Source organism: Stylophora pistillata, chromosome 6, assembly GCF_964205215.1.
Source record: "Stylophora pistillata chromosome 6, jaStyPist1.2, whole genome shotgun sequence".
Classification (NCBI taxonomy): Eukaryota; Metazoa; Cnidaria; class Anthozoa; order Scleractinia; family Pocilloporidae; genus Stylophora; species Stylophora pistillata.
In genome coordinates this window covers 18,634,693-18,659,641 of record NC_142524.1, presented here as the reverse complement: position 1 = coordinate 18,659,641, position 24,949 = coordinate 18,634,693, and the positions used below count along the sequence as shown (strand labels likewise).

General features: G+C 40.3%; 2 protein-coding genes, 2 long non-coding RNA genes and 1 pseudogene across 5 annotated transcripts in view; 2 read left to right on the top strand and 3 right to left on the bottom strand.

Annotated features, from left to right (window-relative positions):
• The window catches only part of LOC148728630 (uncharacterized), a 52,699-nt gene that overhangs the window by 8,263 nt on the left and 19,487 nt on the right, over positions 1-24,949 (bottom strand). The window lies entirely within an intron of this gene.
• LOC148728637 (uncharacterized) lies at positions 658-5,276 on the top strand. Its single transcript, XM_088762963.1, has 2 exons — positions 658-1,019; positions 4,013-5,276. Exons 1-2 carry the CDS (start codon positions 658-660, stop codon positions 5,274-5,276), a joined length of 1,626 nt encoding a protein of 541 aa, XP_088619089.1.
• On the bottom strand, positions 5,503-7,501 carry LOC148728636 (uncharacterized). Its single transcript, XR_015988927.1, has 2 exons — positions 6,910-7,501; positions 5,503-5,967 (listed from the first exon to the last, which is right to left on the bottom strand). It is a non-coding gene; the product is annotated as an uncharacterized LOC148728636 (long non-coding RNA).
• Positions 13,348-17,144, top strand: LOC148728635 (uncharacterized; annotated as a pseudogene). Its single transcript, XR_016002286.1, has 3 exons — positions 13,348-13,860; positions 14,791-14,943; positions 16,872-17,144. The product of XR_016002286.1 is annotated as an uncharacterized LOC148728635 (transcript).
• LOC148728634 (uncharacterized) lies at positions 17,259-21,033 on the bottom strand. Its single transcript, XM_088762641.1, has 2 exons — positions 18,646-21,033; positions 17,259-18,513 (listed from the first exon to the last, which is right to left on the bottom strand). The coding sequence occupies exons 1-2, from the start codon at positions 19,307-19,309 to the stop codon at positions 18,101-18,103; spliced, it is 1,077 nt and encodes a 358-aa protein (XP_088618767.1). The 5' UTR covers positions 19,310-21,033; the 3' UTR covers positions 17,259-18,100.

The window sequence follows — 24,949 nt, the reverse complement described above, 5'->3', positions numbered from 1 at the left end:
CACCTTTCAGCAGCTACTGGCAAATAAGACCAAATTGGAGAGGTCGACAAGTGTTTGCGCTCGTACCAAACGAATGAAAACCCGTTCAGGCCATTAACAGTTATGAGAGAATTCGATGCAGTCGTAGAGTCAAACACGAGAATCATCCCGGCAACGTTCCACGTCATTAAAGGTAACACCAACACGGAACCCTTGATAGGATTTCAGACTGCCGAAAGTCTTGGCCTGGTGGTGATTACGAATGCAATACGAACTGATTCTGAAATGTTCACAAGCAAAATTACTTGAGGAATACGCAGACCTGTTCCTGGGGATCGGGAAAATGGAAGGAGTGCAGGTAGATCTACACGTTGACCGTACAGTAACACCAGTTGCTCAATCTCACAGGAGGATCCCGTTCAGCGTCAGGGCCAAAACTGGAGGCGGAGCTGGAGAGACTTATAAGGGATGATGTAATCGAGAAGGTCGAAGGGCCTACCAGTTGGGTATCCCCAGTCGTGATTACACCCAAGAGAACGGCGAATGAAATTCGACTGAACGTGGATATGAGAGAGGCCAATAAAGCCATTCCGCGGACCCATACTATTATGCCTACTCTCGAGGATATCACACATGAGCTCAATGGAGCAACTGTTTTCTCCCACGTGGATATGAATCATGGCTATCATCAACTGGAACTGCAAGAGAACAGTCGGGACATCACCACATTCTCACCACATACCTGGATGCCTCAACATCAGTGACGACATTCTTGTGTACGGAAAAACACAACAGGAACATGATCGGAATCTAGACAAATTATTCAAGAAGGCTAGAGAAAAGAAGATCACGTTTAACGAGGGAAAGTGTGAATTCAATAAGCAAAGTTGTGTGTATTACGGGAGGAAGTTTTCTAAAGATGGAGCATCCCCTGACCCGCGAAAGGTTGAGGCTTTCAAGGCGGCCGAGCCTCCTCGCAACGCGAAGGAACTGAACTCATTCCTATGTACAGTGCAATACAACGCGAGATTTATGGAAAAGTATGCTCCTCAAACCGAACTTCTTAGACGTTTACTCAAAGCCAACGTTTTTGCCTGGACGAGAAATCATCAGGAAGCGTTCGAGAGTTTGAAAGAAGGCTTAGCTCAGACACAGTCTTTACGGTGGCTTCAAAGGGACATACACTTTCCTCTCTCTTTTTTTCACTTGCGACTTAGCTGCTACTTTCTTGCGACTTAGCTGCGACTTTCTTGCTACTTTCTTGCGACTTGGCTGCGACTTTCTTGCGACTTAGCTGCGACTTTCTTGCTACTTTCTTGCGACTTAGCTGCGACTTTCTTGCTACTTTCTTGCAACTTAGCTGCGACTTTCTTGCTACTTTCTTGCGACTTAGCTGCGACTTTCTTGCTACTTTCTTGCGACTTAGCTGCGACTTCCTTGCTACTTTCTTGCGACTTAGCTGCGACTTTCTTGCTACTTTCTTGCGACTTAGCTGCGACTTCCTTGCTACTTTCTTGCGACTTAGCTGCGACTTTCTTGCTACTTTCTTGCGACTTAGCTGCGACTTAGCTGCTACTTTCCTGCTACTTTCTTGCGACTTATCTGCGACTTGGCTGTGACTTTCTTGCTACTTTCTTGCGACTTAGCTGCGACTTTCTTGCTACTTTCTCGCGACTTAGCTGCGACTTTCTTGCTACTTTCTTGCGACTTAGCTGCGACTTTCTTGCTACTTTCTTGCGACTTAGCTGCGACTTTCTTGCTACTTTCTTGCGACTTAGCTGCGACTTCCTTGCTACTTTCTTGCGACTTAGCTGCGACTTTCTTGCTACTTTCTTGCGACTTAGCTGCGACTTCCTTGCTACTTTCTTGCGACTTAGCTGCGACTTGCTACTTTCTTGCGACTTAGCTGCGACTTAGCTGCTACTTTCCTGCTACTTTCTTGCGACTTATCTGCGACTTGCTACTTTCTTGCGACTTGGCTGTGACTTTCTTGCTACTTTCTTGCGACTTAGCTGCGACTTTCTTGCTACTTTCTTGCGACTTAGCTGCGACTTTCTTGCTACTTTCTTGCGACTTAGCTGCGACTTTCTTGCTATTTTCTTGCGACTTAGCTGCGACTTTCTTGCTACTTTCTTGCGACTTAGCTGCGACTTTCTTACTACTTTCTTGCGACTTAGCTGCGACTTCCTTGCTACTTTCTTGCGACTTAGCTGCGACTTTCTTGCTACTTTCTTGCGACTTAGCTGCGACTTGCTACTTTCTTGCGACTTAGCTGCGACTTAGCTGCTACTTTCCTGCTACTTTCTTGCGACTTATCTGCGACTTGCTACTTTCTTGCGACTTAGCTGTGACTTTCTTGCTACTTTCTTGCGACTTAGCTGCGACTTTCTTGCTACTTTCTTGCCACTTAGCTGCGACTTTCTTGCTACTTTCTTGCGACTTAGCTGCGACTTTCTTGCTACTTTCTTGCGACTTATCTGCGACTTTCTTACTACTTTCTTGCGACTTAGCTGCGACTTCCTTGCTACTTTCTTGCGACTTAGCTGCGACTTTCTTGCTACTTTCTTGCGACTTAGCTGCGACTTGCTACTTTCTTGCGACTTAGCTGCGACTTAGCTGCTACTTTCCTGCTACTTTCTTGCGACTTATCTGCGACTTGCTACTTTCTTGCGACTTAGCTGTGACTTTCTTGCTACTTTCTTGCGACTTAGCTGCGACTTTCTTGCTACTTTCTTGCCACTTAGCTGCGACTTTCTTGCTACTTTCTTGCGACTTAGCTGCGACTTTCTTGCGACTTATCTGCGACTTTCTTACTACTTTCTTGCGACTTAGCTGCGACTTCCTTGCTACTTTCTTGCGACTTAGCTGCGACTTTCTTGCTACTTTCTTGCGACTTAGCTGCGACTTGCTACTTTCTTGCGACTTAGCTGCGACTTAGCTGTTACTTTCCTGCTACTTTCTTGCGACTTATCTGCGACTTGCTACTTTCTTGCGACTTGGCTGTGACTTAGCTGCTACTTTCTTGCGACTTATCTGCGACTTTCTTGCTACTTTCTTGCGACTTAGCTGCGACTTTCTTGCTACTTTCTTGCGACTTAGCTGCGACTTTCTTGCTACTTTCTTGCGACTTAGCTGCGACTTTCTTGCTACTTTCTTGCGACTTATCTGCGACTTGCTACTTTGTTACGACTTAGCTGCGACTTAGCTGCTACTTTCCTGCTACTTTCTTGCGACTTATCTGCGACTTGCTACTTTCTTGCGACTTGGCTGTGACTTTCTTGCTACTTTCTTGCGACTTAGCTGCGACTTTCTTGCGACTTAGCTGCGACTTTCTTGCTACTTTCTTGCGACTTAGCTGCGACTTCCTTGCTACTTTCTTGCGACTTAGCTGCGACTTTCTTGCTACTTTCTTGCGACTTAGCTGCGACTTGCTACTTTCTTGCGACTTGGCTGTGACTTTCTTGCTACTTTCTTGCGACTTAGCTGCGACTTTCTTGCTACTTTCTTGCGACTTAGCTGCGACTTGCTACTTTCTTGCGACTTAGCTGCGACTTAGCTGCTACTTTCCTGCTACTTTCTTGCAACTTATCTGCGACTTGCTACTTTCTTGCGACTTGGCTGTGACTTTCTTGCTACTTTCTTGCGACTTAGCTGCGACTTTCTTGCTACTTTCTTGCGACTTAGCTGCGACTTTCTTGCTACTTTCTTGCGACTTATCTGCGACTTGCTACTTTCTTACGACTTAGCTGCGACTTAGCTGCTACTTTCCTGCTACTTTCTTGCGACTTATCTGCGACTTGCTACTTTCTTGCGACTTGGCTGTGACTTTCTTGCTACTTTCTTGCGACTTAGCTGCGACTTTCTTGCGACTTAGCTGCGACTTTCTTGCTACTTTCTTGCGACTTAGCTGCGACTTTCTTGCTACTTTCTTGCGACTTAGTTGCCTGGTGCATCAGCCGGCCAGGTTGTTTTATTTGAAAACAACGTAGACTCCTATAAACAATAGGTAGTCTGTTTTGCCTTGGCTTTACAGTATAGCTATGAAGTTTTTCGCCGTTTTCTTTTTCATTTCGGTGTGCTCTACATCGCTGGCAGTGCTTCCATCTTACTCTCCAGCAATAAGGAACAATGCAGTAATACGCGACGAGATAATCAAGGACTACTTCAATCTTGGGCTTACTGCACCTGAAATTGCATTATTTCTCGTAAGTGTACATGGTATCGGGATCTCGTTAAGACAATTGAAAAGAATACTCAGACGGTTGGGATGTACAAGACGTCGGCGTCGAAGTAATTTGAATGAGGTGGTAGAAGCAGTCGAGCAGGAACTGAAGGGGAGTGGAAGCCTTCTCGGATATCGAGCAATGCATCAGAGACTCATCAATCAGGGCGGTCTTGTTACTACGAGGGAAGTCGTTCGACATGTTTTGAGGGTTTTTGATCCTGAAGGGGTGGAGCATAGGTCACAGCACAGACTACGACGACGAATTTACAGGTGTAAAGGACCAAATTACTTATGGCACATTGATGGCTACGACAAACTAAAACCGTTTGGATTCTGCATTCATGGTGCAATTGATGGCTTTAGTCGAAGGATCCTATGGCTGGAGGTTGCATCTTCGAACAACGACCCTCGTATAGTAGCTCAATATTTCTTAGACTATGCAAGACAGTTAGGAGGTACGGCAAGGATAGTACGTGGAGATAGGGGATCTGAGAACAGGAACTTAGCAGCTATTCAGCGTTTTTTTCGGCGGTCCATGAATGACGACTTTGCAGGTGATAAAAGTTTCATGTATGGGAAATCTACAGCAAACCAAAGAATTGAAGCATGGTGGGGACGTTTGAGGCAAGGATGTGCAGAATGGTGGATTACATTTTTTAAGGACTTGAGAGATTCTGGTTTGTATCACGATGATGATATAATACACCGCGAATGCCTGAAGTTCTGTTTCATGGATGTCATACAAAGTGAACTACACAGAGCTGCACTGGAATGGAATGTTCACCGAATTCGACCGTCTAGCAATGTGGAATCTCCGTCGGGAAAGCCAGATGTACTCTACTTCGTTCCAGCATCAGCTGAGAGTCAAGATTACATGACTCCTGTTGACATCGACGAAATCGAAATCGCACAGGATACGTATGCCGAGCAACCACAAGCGAAAGGATGTCCCTACTTTAAAGAGCTCTGCGATCTAATCATGGAGGATGAAGGTCTAGAACCAGCTACAACAGCAGAGGAAGCTCTCCAACTCTACTTAGATCTACTGGACCATATTAATGCCATACCATAAAAGAATGGTTGAATTTCATTCCTGTTCACAGGCTACCCAGCATGAGCAGTGTTTTTGGTACACTCAAAAACAAAGCTTTGTATGCGGTTACTTAAGGGGCTATGTTAGGTTCGCAAATATTCAGTGTGGCCAAATGTACATCGGAAGGTATTTATTGTTGGTCAGATCTAATGCCGCTATCATTTTGTAGCTGGATACCGAGCCACCCAAGTAAATTAATTAAAAATGCTAATTAAAATCAACTTTATTTCTTCTCTGTTTCCAACATGTTTTCTAAATGTGGAAAGGAACTTAAACTCTTGACACTAAGAAAGGATTATTTTCATTCATAAACTACACACCTGTGGGGGAGAGAAATTGCCTGACCCACCATTCACACTCTTTACAGTACAGTGTATTGTAAAGATATCATCTGGCCAGGTAATTCAAAATCTATGAACTCAACAAGGTAGAACAGCAAAGTAAATAGCAGGTAACAAACTATTTTCCATTCCATTTTAAAAGTGCTATGTTAACACAACCTATTAGAGTACACATGAATGACATGTATAAAAAGAAAAGAATAATTAATCCCCTACTGCAATGAGCAGCGTTATCCTTATTATCTCAGTGCAAGTATGTCGCCCCCACAAACCGAACCAAGAGCTTGCAAATCTCCATCTGTTGCCATCCTCACAGCTGTAAAGTCCATCTGTAGTAAGGAAAAATGAGTTTATCTTAGAGTCAAACTAGTATGGAGTCAAACTAGTCGGGTAAAATAAGCCACTTGAGGTGTAATACGAATACGTAAACTGTGAAAAAAACACATAAAATACTTGCAGGTCCTATGGGTATATTTCCCAAGATAAGAAACACAAAAGGAAAAAATGGCAACAGATACTATAGAATAATACATGGATGTACACAGATATGGAAGTGCTCAACTCAATATATCATGTACAGCAAACAAATAAGATCTTGAGTTTATATGGAATTTCTCTGCAAGTGTCCAACTTAATATATCAAGCAGTAAATAAGTAAGATCTTGAGTTTAATAGAAGAAGAGAAATTCCATATGTATACAAGCAACATTTGCCGTATATCATGTTCAACATGTACATGCCATATATCAGGCCCAACGTTTGCCCTACATCAAGTTCATCTACTTTGGAATGTTACATAAATTAGTGGGTAAAGGACTACATGCTTGTCCAATTTGGAAGCAATTAAATTAAAAAAGAAAACTTTTTTTCTCTCATCCAATTATTTCCAAATCAGTTACCTTGGATTCAAGGAATGATAAATAGCTACTAATATAAAAATTATTTTGTATGCAATGAAATTAACTTCACTAAACTCGTTTGGGAGTAAAATTTCTTTCAAATTATAAACGCAAAACCGAGGTTAGTCTGGCTAGTTTTAATACTTATAAAAAAAATTTAATTGGCAGCCATTTATGAGAAGGGTCAAAACTATTCCCAGTGAAGCACAAATAACCGTCCCATCTTGAAGTTAAATGATTAAAGGTTTCTCGAATGTAAACCAGACGTAACAAGAAGGTAAGGAAAGTGTAAAAAGACAATTTGAGATATCAAATTTAAGTGCGCCACAATCTTGAGTCCAGTACAGGAAACGGTTCGTAATAAATTCTTACCCTTTCGTCTTTAAACTGTTGGCAAACGCCATCTTTAGTCCCACGTTTTTCTTTTAAAAAAATGAAAATCTAAAGAGAATGAAGCCAAATATAAGTTTTTGTACCTTCAGCATTTCTAATTTGAACGAATGACAGGAGAAAGTGTCAAAATACCTGGTTCCGACCTCCGGAACTAGCTGTTCTTCTAGAGAATCCATGTTGTTTATCGGCAATGCAACCAAGCCTGCGTCCCACTCGGCCCAGCTAGGTAGCCAGGCAGCTAAGTCGCAAGAAAGTAGCAAGAAAGTCGCAGCTAAGTCGCAAGAAAGTAGCAAGAAAGTCGCAGCTAAGTCGCAAGAAAGTCGCAGCTAAGTCGCAAGAAAGTAGCAAGAAAGTCGCAGCTAAGTCGCAAGAAAGTAGCAAGAAAGTCGCAGCTAAGTCGCAAGAAAGTAGCAAGAAAGTCGCAGCTAAGTCGCAAGAAAGTCGCAGCTAAGTCGCAAGAAAGTAGCAAGAAAGTCGCAGCTAAGTCGCAAGAAAGTAGCAGCTAAGTCGCAAGTGAAAAAAAAGAGAGAGGAAAGTGTATGTCCCTTTGAAGCCACCGTACTTTGAAGCCACCGTAAGTCTTGGTCTATTTTGACCCCGCTGCAGAGCATGGAGTTCATGTGGATGGCTGTTCGTTAGGAATCTCAGCGACCTTGGTCCAACGTGAGTCGAGTGACAAAGGCTGGAGGATGGTGCAATACGCTAGCAGGGCCCTCTCAGATGCGGAACGGAACTATTCCCAAATCGAGCTAGAGATACTGGCGGCAGATTTTGCGTGCAGGAAATTTCATGTATTCATGTATGGCTTGCCGTTCAAAACAGTCACCGATCACAAACCGCTCGAAGTCATTCTGAACAACCCTAGGCATCAGACGTCAATACGGCTGCAAAGAATGATGGTACGAATGCTCGATTATGAGTTCAAGGTCGAATATAGGCCCGGAAAGACGAATATCTCCGATTATACATCTAGGCACCCGCTGCCTCGTGAAACCTGCACTAGAAGGGAACTAGGCACTACCAAGGATGTCAAGCAGTACGTGAATTTCGTGGTCGCAAGTGACATTCCCCGGGATATCAGCAAAGAGGACCTGGTAAAGGCAACGGAAAACGACGAGGAACTAAAAAGGTTAATCACCTGTATACGGGAGAGGAAGATCGACCACAGGAACCAAGACATAAAAGCGTACTTCAATATTTACGATGAATTGGCTGTGGCTGACGGTCTTGTCCTTCGGGGTGAAAGAATCATAGTCCCTCGAGAATTCAGAGAAACTATGGTGAAAATTGCTCACGAGGGTCACCAGGGCATCGTTCGTACGAAACAACTGCTTCGTGCCCACGTTTGGTTTCCCGGAATCGATAAGATGGTCGAAAAGCACGTTGGGAATTGCCTAGCCTGTCAAGCTACCATCCCTTGCCACACCAGAGAGCCACTCCAAATGTCGGAGCTACCAACAGGTCCGTGGAAGAAGATCAGTGTGGATTTTGCGGGACCTTTTCCAAATAAGGACATGGCTTTAGTGTTCTGGGACCAGTATTCAAGGTATCCTGTCGTAGAACTTGTCACAAAGTACCTCCGCAGAGGCTGTAATTCCCCAGCTCACACGTGTTTTCACTACTTATGGAATTCCAGAAGAAATGAAGACAGATAACGGCCCCCCATTTAATGGGTCCAAATTTGCAAAATATGCCCAAGAACAAGGGTTCAGGCACTGGAAAGTCACACCCGGATGGGCGGAGGCAAATGGTGACGTTGAACGATTCATCCAGACGGTCAAAAAGAGCGCGAGGGTTGCCAAGATTGAGGGGAAAGCATTTAAACAAGAGATCCAAAGGACGGTTGGCAGCTATCGTGCCACACCCCATCCTGTGACGAGAGAGAGAGTCCCGACAAGCTTATGTTCGGGAGAGAGATAAGAAGAAAACTGCCAGAAAGGGTTGTTCCCCAGGAAGAACAACGCCATGAACTAATCCGTGAAAGAGACGAGATAAAGAAGAAGCAAATGAAAGCTTATGCTGATGAGCGCAGACACACATCACAAAGCTCGATCAAAATTGGTGACCGTGTCCTTTTGAAACAGAATAGGGGTAACACGTTGACCCCGCCCTGTGATCCACGACCATATGCAGTCGTTGGAATAAAAGGGAGCATGATCACTGTGAAGAAAGGAAAGGAAGTCAAATCCCGCAACTCTTCCCACTGTAAGGTACTCAAGTATGCTGGAAAGGAGGAGCACGACGATTTGGATTGGGACAAAGAACAACAACCGATGAACAGGCGACCAACGAACCGCCATATTGAAGTAGGGGAGGTTCCTGGAGAAGGAAATATAGTCATGCAAGAGACGCACAGGGGACCGACAATCGCGCCATCGGAACCCCGGAGATCAGTACGAGCCAGAACGTCCACGTGGGAAACAATTTACAGAGACTTCAAGCCTCACTAAAGAAAAGGGAGGAGGTGTAGTGTCCAGGCCTCCAAGTCCACGCCCAAGGCCCCAGGAGACGTTTACTCGAGTATTTATTATGCACGGTAAAGTGAGAACGGGGTGTGATACAATCTAGGATAACGAACAACTAATGGAGCTGTAAGCGAACTGTAAGCGAACTGTATAAGCGAACTCCAGAACGTTACAAAGTGGAAGAAGACTTTGAAACTTCAAGGAAAATAATATGATATAGCCAGAATTCATGTGTAGGATTTTTAAGATGAGCTCGGCAGGCTGTCTTTGACGGCTGTTTAACGATTTTCTTAGCAGTAAACGTCTGAAAACATCAGATCGTAGGTGCTCGCGCGAGCACACGCAATTGTCAGCGGTAGCTAAAACAGATCATGAGCAAATGTCGATCTTATAGAATCCAGATTTTTAAACGTGCGAGAACGCGCGTGGAAATTGCTAAACTCACGAAAGCTATTGCATGAAAACAAGTCCGGTGACCCCTTCTTTTTATTGTTTCAATATGATAATAACGTCGAAAGGAATCATCAGAAAAAAAACTAGAAAATTATACGGAAGGAAATTTGCGATGTGTGAAAATTGCCCTTTTTGTAGATTTTCTGAAATTCCGCTCGGTAGAATTTTTTAAAAATCTTTGTGCATTTTCCTTTTCAAGTGCCAAAATAAATCACTGATAAAAATCAGGGGGTCACCGGGTTAGTTTTCGAATTATTTAAGCCACAAGCTGAAAAATGCGTCTGAATAAGCCTATGAAAGTAAATGCCATGGAAACTGCTAGTGACGAAATGACACTTATTTATGGATAACCAATGATTATGTAATTCAACCCCGTAAAAGTGTTTAACTGGCCTTGGTCAGTCTTTCTGTCGTATTCTTTCAAAGTTACAAACCATCAAAAAGATGAAAACCGGTACGAGCCACCTTAACTGGGGACTGGACGGGGATTTTGTTGAATGACGATATTTTGAATGTCCGGGAACTTTCAAACACTTAGTCATAATAGAAGGTATGTCATTAAATAACTATGCATGGTAGAAGTTGAATAATTGCTTTTGTTGAGTAAAAAGTTTGGACTGAAGTTGAACAATTAATTTTGTTGAGTAAAATAAATATAGCTATTGAAGTTGAATAAATATTGTTGTTGGATGAAAATAATTTTGGTTGAATATGAAAAGAAAATGCGTGTTGTTGAACACATATATAAAATCAAACAACAACAAACATATGAAACATATGTATGAACTGCGGTTATGAGACGTATATGTGAACGATCCTTCGCAGTAAAGCACTATTTGAGCAATAGTGAAAATCAGACCTGAAAAAAATTTCAGGCCTGTACGGGATTCGAACCACTGACCTCTGCGATACTAGTGCAGCGCTCTACCAACTGAGCTAACAAGCCAACTGGGAGCAGGCCATCAAATTAATTCGACATAAACCCGTAGATGATAAATCAAACAACAACAAACATATGAAACATATGTATGAACTGCGGTTATGAGACGTATATGTGAACGATCCTTCGCAGTAAAGCACTACTGCGTAGTGCTTTCAGGTCTGATTTACTTCGCAGTAAAGCACTACTGCGTAGTGCTTTCAGGTCTGATTTTCACTATTGCTCAAATAGTGCTTTACTGCGAAGGATCGTTCACATATACGTCTCATAACCGCAGTTCATACATATGTTTCATATGTTTGTTGTTGTTTGATTTATCATCTACGGGTTTATGTCGAATTAATTTGATGGCCTGCTCCCAGTTGGCTTGTTAGCTCAGTTGGTAGAGCGCTGCACTAGTATCGCAGAGGTCAGTGGTTCGAATCCCGTACAGGCCTGAAATTTTTTTCAGGTCTGATTTTCACTATTGCTCAAATAGTGCTTTACTGCGAAGGATCGTTCACATATACATATATATAAAATGTTGAATATAACTGTAAACTGTCGAATAAAAATATATTTTGTTGAGCATAAAAATTAGTTGTTGAATAAAAATATGCAAGTTGTTGAATTTTGCAGCATTTGGCTAACCATATTATCCCGTCGGTAAAACGGCCACAGCATCTCTGCCCAAATATACCGCTTTTAAACACTAGACTTGTTTGGGTTTTGAATTAAGGTTACAATACCCACTCTGAGATATAGCGACTTGAAGGCTGCTATAAAACGTGGCGACCTAAACAACGATAGCGTCGATTTGAAGATGACAAAGGATATGAGGAAAAAATCGAGCAAATAAACGACTCGTCCCTAAGGAATTTTTTTTCTCTCTAAACACGTGACCAGCCTAAACCAGGGTCTTTCCTCGCTCGCTCCAGGCGGGCGGGAGGATGAGAGACCCTGGGAACGAGGTTGTTTTTGGATAACCAATAGAGAGCTTAAGCACCAGACGTTCTTGACAACACGAACGGCAGAGAAGCCGCGTAAGACTAGATCGAGGCCTTCGTTCTTGGCGCGAAATAGGAAGGTTAAGCAATCGACGTTCTTCAGTCACGGACTTCTACCCGTGTTAACATGTCTTTGCTAAAAGATGCTAGAGATATGACCTTAATGAGCAAGGGAATAAGTTTCTTTACCTCACTCTCTTGACAGTATGAATAATTCGTCTTTCCTATTTATTAGGCGACTTGAAATTTACTACTTCATAGTTGTGTAAACGAAAACAAACGAGCGAGCATGAAGTTTTCAGTGCATGATCTGGATGCCTAGAGGACCATTTCTCTTTTTCTAAATTCGTTAACCACAGCGAGATTTGTTATTCTTATGTTTGTAGTTGGTTGCTCAAAACCTAGCAGGCATGCATACAATATACAATGTGCAGTTACAAAATACAACCGATGCAGAAAGACAATCATCTATCTCATTTTGCACTTTGTTATCGTATCTAAATGTCGCTTAAGTGTCTTAATTCTAAATTATCGCTCAAAGTAATTTGTGATAAGCTTAAACCCGGTTTAAAAAAATCTTAGTTTTACATTTGATGATCCAAATGGACATGAAATCAAATGACTTAACTCACCCAGACTTGGCGAGAAGATTGTCTGCCATTATTGTCGAATCCCTTTTAATCTATCGATTAAGCAAAAACCACTTGACGCGCTACAAAAACGTTTTTTAATCACTTAATGAAAAGCAGAAGAGCTTTTTATGGTTTTGAGTAAATAATTTATCTCCTATAAACAAAATAACAGCATATCATGGCGTCCTACCTTCAACCTGAAAAGTGGCGTTCAGGTGTCTGCGACGTGACCACGCGAACGTCATGACATGCGCAGTATGTACATAGTTCCTCTAATGACTTCCGGTAGGCGTTCGTGACCTCAAGAACGTCTGGTGCTTAAGCTCTCTAATGATTATATAATTCAACCCCGTGTTCAACTGGCCTTGGTCAGTCTTTCTGTTGTATTCTTTCAAAGTTACGAACCATATAAAAGATGAAAACCGGTACGAGCCACCTTAAGCATTGGACGTTTTTGATTCACGGACGTCAACCGGAGGTTTAAATATTAGCTTCGCAATCAGCACGCATGTGCAAACGTTTTTGACGAGAGGTCGCAGACGTGAAAGCGGGATGTTTGGCGTGCGTGTTGTTTTGCTCTGTTTCAGGACTGTCTCAGTACAAGACTGACACCATGTCTTCATTTCCAATCATCAAATCAAACCCGTAAGTACACTGTATGTTTCATAACAAAGTAGTTTTTTATCTGCACTTAAACAATAACTTTTAAAAATTGGACAAAATGTGCCTAACTGTGTGTTTGGCATAAGTTTCCGCAGGTTCTGTTACGTGGTTTTGTTTTATCGTGAATTTTAGTTACCCTAGGAGCAGAGGTTTTTTCCAGAACAGGAATATAATAGTTTTCCTGTTCTGGAAAAAACCTCTGCTCGCAGGGTACCATGTGTACCAGGGTACCATGTGTACCTCTGCTCGCAGGGTGCCATGTGTTTGTTTTTGTTGTTAGTTGTTTTCTTTTTGTCGAGAGTTTTATGTCATTGCCGTATTTCACGTTCAGGAAAGTGCATTAATTTCTCCGCCATTAAGCTCTTTTATTTTTAGTGCTGAAATGTGATCGACTATTTTATACAGCTACTACCTACAGTAAACACTCGCTTTTATCTTTTTTCTTTTATGTAGTGGGCCTATGGAATGGTCTGAACAGCACGACGTAGCACTAATGAAAGAAGTCAGAGTGCAGAATCCGTTTAAAGCAAAGAAGGAAACGAGCAACCGAGCGCAAATATGGCTGTCGACTGCAGAGGCGCTAAGTGGATAACAAGATCCGTTATTCAAGGATTCGATGACAAAAAGATCAGTGCAAGATCGGTACGTTCTGTTCGCAGAGAAGTATCGAATGAGAATGAAGAGGAAAAGAAACGCAAGTGGAATAAGCCCATCTTTGTCAGAACTTGATCAACTAATAAAAGAGTGTCTCGAAATAGAAAAATTCGAGGAGGACCTCCGACAGAAAGATGGTAAGAAAAGTTGTTTTGATTTTTGCTTTCATTATACTGGGGCTAGCTAGGAAGAGGGATTGTTGCATCAGACAAAATCAAAAGGGTTGATAGAAAGAAACTTACCAATACAGCATTTTTAATTTTGAAAATCTACTCAGTTTACTCGTGTTGGTATTTTTCGGTACTCTTTGCACCTCTACTCAGTTTACTCGTGTTGGTATTTTTCGGTACTCTTTGCACCTCTACTCAGTTTACCCGTGTTGGTATTTTTCGGTACTCTTTGCACCTCTACTCAGTTTACTCGTGTTGGTATTTTTCGGTACTCTTTGCACCTCTACTCAGTTTACTCGTGTTGGTATTTTTACGGGACTCATGACCTTAGGATCAGTTAGAGACCTTTTGGGTACTCTTTGCACCTCTTGATGGGAAAGAGTTATTTGTTTCATTTTGATCATGATAGATGTCTGTCAATTGCACTCATTCGTTCTTGCTGCTTTTTCAACTCGTTAGTTATCTCACAGCTACAGGCTATATTATAGCTTGTCTACATGGCCTCTAGAAACAACCCAGTAGTAAGCTTAGCATGTGATATCTAATTTTGTTCTTGAGACCACTCATAACTCAACTTTTGTTATTGGGTTTAGGCCAAAGGAGTGGGTTTGTACTTCTTTGAGCATAAGTTGTGTAAGCCTGTAATTTTTTTTGCCTGGGTAAATTTCAAGTTCCTCTATTTATTTATTTATTTATTTATTTTTATTGTGACAAATCTTTCTACCTCCTTGCCACCTCCCAACTATTTTAAACATAAAATGAGCATTCTTTAACTCAGTCATAGCCTTTGTGAAAGTTTAGCACTTATCTTATCTTTTGTAACTTTGCTTAGGGGGAGTAAAAAAATTAAATAGTTAATATTGTTAAATGATATAATTGACTCATTCACCTCTGTAGGTGAAAGTGCCTCTTCAAAATCAGAGAAGGACAGGGAAAGTGCTTTGGAAATGAGAAGAATTGCCATGGAAACATTTGGAGAGAGGAAAAGGAGGAGGAAAATAGCAAAATTTCAAAGAAGAAAAAAAGCAGAAATTTAGGCAATGACACCATAGAGATGTAGATGTAGATGTAGATTTATTTATACTCGAAATTTATGGAGCTTGTCAGGCACCTAGCTTAGATAGCTAATGAATCGAGTAGAAAGTAAATGAAATATAATACTAAAAAGTTACAATAAAAGTTCAGAGATAATAAGTAAAATATAAGGTTAACCAATTAATTAATTAATTAATCAACCAATTAATTACATTATAAATACACTAATATAGCTATATACATGCTACTAAAGAGATAGGATACTAAAACTACATCCAGAGTAAAAACTACATTAAGTCTAAGAGCTACAAAGGGTACAGTTACATACGTCAAAAGTAATTTTCCTGATACGTGTTACAAACTCTTTTAGTGTTCGTGACTTAAAAGTCATTATTTAAAGAGTTCCAAATTTTTGGACCAAAGTACCTGAAAGTATTTAGCCCATGCTTAGTAGTGTTGACTCTGGGTTGTACAAGAATCAGTTCGCCACGTAGGTTGTGTGAGTTGTTTCTAAGCGTCAGCAGAGTACGAAGTGGATTTGATGTTGTCCCATGAATAACTTTATAAATAAGAATGCACATGTCCGGGACTCTTCTGTTGTGCAATGTGGGCATATTTACTGTTTCAAGTAGAGTACTATAGGTACTAGTGCTGTTGTTAAGGACTGATCTTAAAGCACGCTCGTTGAGTTTTTCAAGTTTAGCCGATGTTGTTTTTCCACAGTGCATCCACACTGTGGAACAATAGGTAAAGTGAGGAAGAATGTAAGCTTGGTTTGCAAGCTAAGAAGTTTTCTAAACCGGCATATGATTGCAATTTGCTTGCTAATCTTCTTGCATAGTGAAGCTACGTGATTGTTGAAATTCAGCCGGTCATCTCTAAGCACGCCCAGGAGTTTGCAGGTGGTAGAGGGTTGTATAGATTTTCCATCAATCATGAAGCTGATTTTGTCTTTCTTTGCTTGGTTACGTTGGAGGTTTGATTTTGTTAAGACCAAGGATTCACATTTCTTAGCATTTAGGAGTAGGCCGTTTTGATCCAGCTTGAAACCACAGCTAGTTCAGAATTTAGGATCCTCTGTACAATTCTCGCGTTTGCGTTACTACAGTAAAGTTGTTTGTCGTCTGCATATGCGGATAGCTTGGCTTTTTTTAATGTTATAGAACAAGTCGTTTATAAAAATGTTGAATAGCTGCGGGCCTAATACAGACCCTTGTGGAACACCTGACCTTATCTTTTCGGTGCATGAACGAATGACATTTAGCCTAACACATTCTGTTCTGTTTTTCGGATAGTTTTCCAGTAGCTCTAGGCTTTCTAGGCTGACACCGTACGCTGCAAGCTTTTCAAGTAGTAGATTGTGAGGGAGGCGATCAAAGGCTTTGCTGAGGTCAATTAATGTCGTTCCAACAATGTTGTTTGAATCTAGTTCAGTTTTCCAGTCTTCAGTCAGTCTCAGCAAGGTAGTACAGCAGCTGTGGTTCTTTCGGTAAGCAGTTAGGGTGGCTGGCAAGATAGTTTCAAAGTAAGAGGTTAACTGAGGACATAAGCTTTTTTCAAACACTTTCCTAATTGCAGGCAGAATAGTAATTGGTCGATAGTTTGTTTTGTCCATTGCATCACCATTTTTGAAGGACGGTAAAACCTCCCCGTGTTTCCAGGTGCTGGGTATCTCCTTTCTCATAATCAGTTGGTTGATCAGAGAACAGATCGGATGGCCGAGACTGGGATAGCCTTCTTTCAAAGCCCTAGGAGGTATTAAAGCACACTCGGTAGCTTTTCTGATGTTAAGTGACTTTAACAAGTCTGTTATCGTGGATTCGGTTACTGAGGTGAAGTTAAAGACAGCAGTAGAAGAGACGTTGTTCACGATGGTGGAAATACTGGGGTGATTTTTCGGATCAGGCGAGGCCAGTGCGCTTATGCTGAGAAAATGATCATTAAGAGTATTTGCGAGAAAAATATTCTCAGGAAATGAGCCTCCGAGAGAAAGAGTTGCAGACGAAGGAAAAACAGCAAGAATTAGAGAAGCAAAGATATGAAAGTATGATGCAATTGATTCAGCAACAACAGCAGCAACAGCTTCAACAGCAGCAACAGCAGCAGCAACAACAACAACAGTTTCAAGTAATGATGCAGCAGCAAAGTCAGCTTATGATGGGTATGCTTCAGCGAGTGAAAAAATGGAAAGAGTCATAAATTACCACCTTTCAGTTTATTCTTACTGATTAATTTCTTAGAAGAAAATTGCTTTTTCACTCACTACTTGGGTCTAGGTAAACTTGGCAATATTGTGTGTAACTACAGTAATCGTAACCTCACAACACCACGATGATAAAGACGATTTATTCGGTACGAATGATGTTGACGCTATGTGGGTTGAAACTTAAAACAATAAATGAATACGAAATTACAACAATTGACTAGTAGAAGTGACAGGAAAGAAATACACTGAACGAACTGAACAAACTTGAAATGACAATACTTACATTGTTACGATTTCTACGAAACTGCTGAACGAATATAAACTGCCCAAAGGCGAAGTAAAGATAAATTGGAGTAACTGCTCAAAGCGAAGTACTGTATGACTAACGGAAGACTAAACTCTGAACTTGAGAAAAACTAATTTATATATGCGAAAACGACTAGCTAACTTAAGGTGCAATTAGCGCCTATATTACGAAAGAAACTAATGAACGAAGATACGTGACATAGAAACAACAGAAGCTAACTAACCAGCGAAGAAATACTAACGAACGACGAGAAACAGCGACAACACAAAAAGACACCCTAATGATTGATTGAATGAGGAAAACGAAAAACAAAAACAAAAAAAACATTCCGCACGCTAAGACCCTACATTGTGTGAAACTTGTCAATGAGCTTGGGAGGCAGTAAAGCAGTTTTCGAAGTCTCTAATCTAATTTTAATAACTGCCTCCTTCCTAAAGTTATATATGTTTCAGGTTTATTTTCATTGCTATTTTATATCAAAAGTTGAACAATCAAAAGACAATGCAGAGTATAACTTTACAGTCTTGCGGATGGAATTTATGCAATTTTTGGTTGCTAATGTACAGAGTATAATTATATTAATTAGAGTTGTACGAATGAGCTTTTCAAGACAAGAATAAATTCTTCATGTCATGTACTGCTGCTTTAACTATCTGATCTTATCTTAAGTAATCATGCAGGGAAGGAGGTTCAATTTCAAAAAAGTTCGATGTCAGGTTTCTGTATAAACATGTGATTGCATTTTTAATGAGTGCACAGACAAAGTACATTTTGCCAACTGAACTCAAACCAATTTTTAGATTACTTTTAAAATCTAAGGCCTTAAACGACTTGGCAACATCACCAAAGGTCCACTCTACTGATTCCCTTACAGAGCTCATGGAGCTATTAAAAGCTTCCATTGCTGGAGTAATAGCATTCTGTCTGAATGGAACCTGTAGATGCACTCGTATTGGGTAAGCTGGGTCCCCATAAAGGCAGACAGGGTGTCCATTTGTGTTAAATGCATACTGATCCAAACTGTCGAGTAGCTTACAGTCTGCAAGTATCCCTGCATTATGCCTTCTACCTTCTAGGAAAATAAAGAAACTTGTATTTCAAATGAGATGTAGTTTCGCAAAGGTACCCTTTCATACGGGCTGGAAGTGTTTGGCATCACGAATACTATAGAACAAAAATTACGTAATACATTTCTTTTACTTACCAACTGGGCCAAACAGGTTGGCTATCAAACCATTTGGTAAAGTTACGGACTGAAACTTCAAGGAGTGAACCCTTTTGTGGCCGTTGAAGATTATTCTTTGTTGTTGTGAGGGTCTGCATATCGGTCTAATCGTTCCGTCTATAAACCCGAAACAATTTTGTAGTGCAGCCCCTTTATTCGATATAGCATCCGTGTAGGTGTTGAAGTCACGTGGATTCAGTAGATCATGATTCCACTGACACAGTTTGTGACCATGTATATCGTAAATATAATTCATCACCGTATTTGATATCATGCTAAGTTCAGGAACCGGTCGGTCGAATCGTGCGAGCATGTCGCTGTATCGGCAAGGAAACGACATTCGCCTGAGCAAAATACATAGCCCCTCTAACTTGTCGGCAGTGGTTCTCTGATTACAGTGGAAGGTGTCCGGTAGTCGAAGCGCATCAGCCAGCAGTAGAAGGTCCTTTTTTTCAGCTCTAAACTCGGACTTGCCCTCGGGTTCCTCGATACTATCGATACTAAACCTCGCATATTTTTCGTACGAAAACTCAGGGTTTTTTGACGAATTCTCTTTCAGTGATAGCAACAGTTCCTCGTCTGACACCAGTCCTTGGTCATGAGCGATTAAAAGGGATTTTCTCACATCCCTTAAATACGGCATGTTGCAAATTACGGCCACATTTCCTTTGTAAACAATGACCAAAAACGTGACAGCTGTGATCAGCTGTCACGTTCGTGGTGACGCAGGTGTCCAGCTTAAGGAGGCTCGAAAGGGTTTTCCACAATTAACAGCAAGTGCCAATCAATAAAAGATATCAGGACTGTCAAACTTATCATCAGGATAATGACTTGACATATGCGTAACACTATGTTAGGGCAATCTTTTAAGGGGGTTCGTGAGGTATTATCTGTTGCCATGGCAACAGTACAGTAGTGCTAAAAGACCCTCTAAAACACAGTTTTTGAACGATATCTCAAAAACCAAGTCGGTGACTTAGTTTTTTTTTTTTCAAATTTCTTAAACATCATCACATTCTCTACATGTATACGTGATATTAAAAAAAACTATCTAGTGGAACTTGAATTATTTAGGAAAATGCTATTTTAAAATGTAAAAAAATTTCCACTAGATAAATTTTTTAAAATTTTCTTCAGGAACGCGTAATGAGGAAAAAATCAGGGTAGGTCACCGAACTAATTTTCGAGATATTAGTTCATCAACTTAGGAAGCGTTATTTCCGGTTTTTACAATTTTAGCTCGCACTTTTATATCCGGTCACGCGTTTTAAACGATACCGCTGACTCAAGGGCTCATTTTCGCGAGGACGAGTCCGGCCGTGTCCGCGCGATTAATCGACGGATGCCCTCAGCGCGGAAAAAATCGTTCATCTTGAAGATGGCTTCACATTGTTTTTGTGATCTTACACATTCCTGAAAAGTGAGTCATCATTTGAGACTCAGACTGCTTACCGTTCCGACAGTTGGAAATGAACTCCGGAGAGAAACTCCGGAGAGAATTCTCTAGCGGAATTGAATTCTATATATGATGACAAGTTGATTTTGCAGATGGCGCCAAGGCCAGTACTTCATTGAGGCCGGTAATGTTGAGTTTCTCGTACAGAGATTGTAGCGTAACATGAGACAAACCAGCATCTCCCAGCTTCTGGACCATGTTTGTCGAAAGATGAAGATTTCCATCGAACGTCTGGATGGTATCTTGTCGCTGTTGCGAGAAGATGGCTTGATCGAAGGCCTCATTCGACAATGCACGTTTACCATGATTGACCGATGCAATTGTTCATGTGCAATTTGAAGTGGAAGAGTGAAAACAATTTGGAGTGAAAAGAATTTGCTTTGACGTCTTCCAGATTGTCACGAGCGTCAAACTCAGCGCGAAACTATTTATTTAATAGTTTACATTTATGAACTCAACACGCGCAATTATTTATTTAAATATTTTAAATATTTTAAACTTTTTACGTTTGCCACCTTCGTACGGTATAAATTAACTATTCATTTTTATTCTCTTCTCACTTGAGAATGATGACATGGAGTCATCGAAACGTTGTGTGTTTTTCTCGCTAGTGTTTATTCTGAAAATGAGATCGACTGTAATATATTCTTACATAATGAAATTATTGGAACAATAATGGCTTTTTTAAGTTGCACCCCTCTCCTGTTCGATATACAACGAAAAATTATTAATTGAGCACGATGATGATGGAAATCGTTTGTCTTCAGATGGCCTAACAAGCCAATTCTCTCAGTCTCATATTGGTTTTAGATGGTTGTGGGTGGTTTCAGGTGAAGCTAATTGTTTTATTATTTACCTATGATATAGATTTTATCTTTTATATAATTACAGTAAAACCCAATTAAACTAAATATTTTGAATAAGGTACTTGCAAGGATGTTAATAGAAAAGGATTATATTGTAGAATTGCTTCCTGATAATTTTCAAGTATGTTCTTCAAGGCAGTAAATGACAAGATAGTCAATGGCCAGGGCACTTTAGATTAACTCATTCATATATATATGTTTAGTATAATTTCAGAGCTGAGCAAAGAGTTTTCAGCAATCTGATTGGTTGAGTGGTTCCTTATATGACGCTACATAAACTGCTCCACGCGGTTTATATAAAATGTTAAAATAAAATGTTAATAAATGTTACTAAAATGTTATGATTTTAGAAATTTCTCTATTGTTTAGCTCTGAAATTATACTAAAACAATTTTTCGCCCCAGGTTTGGTGAATATCGTTGAATAATTGTCAAATATGGGCATGTATATATACATTTCTCCCTCTCTCTCTCTACCTTGCTCTTTCTGTCGATTTGTTTATTTATTGATTATTTTGGCATATACATTATGCAAAGTAGGAACAAATAAAAATCAATTTAAAAAGATTTTTGACTTACAACAATTTACAAATGTTGGTAATATTACAGTTCAATATAAGAGGAGTATTTCTCAAGTTTTATAGCAAGATAAACAAACTTTGCAATTAATTGATGTCAGTGTTTAAACTGTACCATACAAATGAGTAGAGATATATCAAGAAATACTATTAAGGACTCAAGATTTTCAAGAGGCTCAGAACTTCAATTTTTGGGATTACATGCATAGACCTCTCCTCCTAGACTTTGCAAATTCAAAAAGGCGACATACCGGTAATAGGGGTGTCATTGGCATAGTAGATATTACAATGATAATAACAATCAAGTTTTTGAATTTAATATGCTCTCCTACCTCAAAGCAATGTACAATTCATGGAAAACTGAATTAGAGTCAAAGAAAATCTTGAGGGAAGATGTGGTGTCACTACTTGAGCAAATTGTAAAAGCTAAGCAAACATGTCCTTAGGATTGAGTTGACTTGTATAATAACACTTTACTTTTTTCCAATACTTTTTCAGCTACTGTTCAATGTCATCTAACTGTTATGAGTCATGCCAATACAATAAATTAATTAGACAGAATGTTTTTGCTGATTTAGTATATGTTTTTTCATGATCCTTTTGAAATTACAAACTAGCTGTGACTGGGTATTGTCAGTGACAGCTAGTTCAAAGTTTTCTTGTTTGCCAAATTTGTAAACCAGTTGGAATTTTACACTTCTTTGTCTTTTCTTTTTTTTTCAATAATGTGAAACATTACTTTTTTTTTTTCTGATCAGCACTGGAAAAACAATCACAATGCAAAATGTAATAGTGGTTCCAGAGTGCTTGATGCACAGAAGAGGACAGTAAAGAAACCAGTGAGGAAACAAAGTGGGTTTAATGCTTTCACTAGGGAGTTCCTACAGAAAGGTAATCACAGATATAAACTACATATTTAGCAAAAATTGGACAAGTTCCTCCACTTTTCTCCAATGGTATGGAAGACCTCTGCTCTTCCCACAGTCTATTTTGTGATTATGTCATGTCCTTTAATTCCGCAGAACAGACAGGGGGAAGTGCAGAGGTCTTCCGTAGTCCAATTCAGGGTGACTAAACTATGTACTTATAACGCTTGTACTTTACACGTCAATCAGTTAGTCACTTCATTAAGTATTGTAGTTGATCTTCCTCCACGAATGAACCCGTCTGAACATTTACCCTAATTCTTGGCATTCAACAACAGTGGCACGTAATAGCTCTTTAAATTTTTTAGGATTAAGTAGGGGGGAAAACAGTCACCGATATTCATTTTCTTTTGTGTTGCGGCTACTTCTGGTTAAACGAAGACTTTGTTGCTGTGAAAACCAGTTAAAAGACGAAATGAAGACCATTACGGCCCGGGTTTTTCTTGGTCCTTAGCTGATGTAAAAACCCTGGAAAACTATGTCTGTTTTAACGTTCCCAGGAAGATATCATTCAGATCATTATAAACAATTTGAAGCAGACGTGAATTTATCCAAACGAGTCTTCTCGAACAATGAAAACTGACTCACATTTTTGTGATTTCTGTGGTATATTGGCATTCACCTGCTTAAATGGATTTGAAAAAATTGTCCTTTTTCTTCAGCTTTCCTTTGTTTGACATGGGATATCAGCAATGACCGTTTTGTACTCATTTTAGCGATATTGGCCAGTGTCAACAACTTTCATAAGACATTCATGGGATATCGGCAGAGACCCATGTTGACTAAATTGGCCCATTTTAGCTATATTGGCCAGTTTCAACGACTTTCTTATGACTTTCATGGGATATCGGCATAGACCCGCACTTGGACCGGCCGATTTTTACTGAATTGGCCCATTTTAGCGATATTGGCCAGTTTCAACAACTTTCATAAGATTTTCGTGGGATATCGGAATAGACCCGCACTTAGACCCATTTTAACGAAATTGGCCCATTTTTAAAGATATTGGCCAGTCTCCACAACTTTCTTATGACTTTCATGGGATATCGGCATAGACCCGCACTTAGACCCATATTAACTAAATTGGCCCATTTCAGCGATATTGGCCAATTTCAACAACTTTCATATGATTTTCATGGAATATCGACATAGACCCGCACTTGGACCCATTTCAACTAAATTGGCCCATTTTTAAAGATATTGGCCGGTCTCCACAACTTTCTTATGACTTTCGTGGGATATCGGTATAGACCCGCACTTAGACCCATATTAACTAAATTGGCCCATTTCAGCGATATTGGCCAATTTCAACAACTTTCATATGATTTTCATGGAATATCGACATAGACCCGCACTTGGACCCATTTCAACTAAATTGGCCCATTTTTAAAGATATTGGCCAGTCTCCACAACTTTCTTATGACTTTCATGGGATAACGGCGTAGACCCGCACTTGGACCCATATTAACTAAACTGGCCCATTTTAGCGATATTGGCCAATTTCAACAACTTTCATATGATTTTCATGGGATATCGACATAGACCCGCACTTGGACCCATTTCAACTAAATTGGCCCATTTTAGCGATATTGGCCAATTTCAACAGCTTTCATATGATTTTCATGGGATATCGACATAGACCCGCACTTGGACCATTTCAACTAAATTGGCCCATTTTAGCGATACAGGCCAGTTTCAACACCTTTCATATGATTTTCATGGGATATCGACATAGACCCGCACTTGGACCATTTCAACTAAATTGGCCCATTCTAGCGATACAGGCCAGTTTCAACACCTTTCATATGATTGTCATAGGATATCGGCGTAGACCTGCACTTGGATCCATTTTAACTAACTTGACCCATTTTTGCGATATTGGCCAGTTTCAACAACTTTCATATGATTTTCATGGGATATCGGCATAGACCTGCACTTGGAACCATTTTAACTCAATTGGCCCATTTTAGCGATATTGGCAAGTTTCCACAGACTTTATTTTGGTTTTCATGGGATATCGACATTGACCTGTTGTACGCTTATTTTTAGCGATATTGGTCCGTTGCCACAGACCTTCTCTTGGTTTTCATGAGATGTCGGCATAGACCCGTGTTTGACTCAATTTGCGATATTGGCCAGTTTCCACAGACTTTCTTTTAATCTTCATGGGATATCGGTATTGACCCGTGTTAGACTCATTTTTGCGATATAGGCCAGTTTCCAGACTTTATTTTGGTTTTCATGAGATGTGGGCATTGACCCGTGCTAGACTCAATTTGCGATATTGGCCAGTTTCCACAGACTTTCTTTTAATCTTCATGGGTTATCGGCATTGACCCTCGTTAGACTCATTTTAGTGATATTGGCCAGTTTCCACAAGTTTATTATGGTCTCAATGGGATGTTGTTCTTGACCTGCATTTAGGTGCCGCTTTAGCAATTTTAGTCAGTTTGCCCAA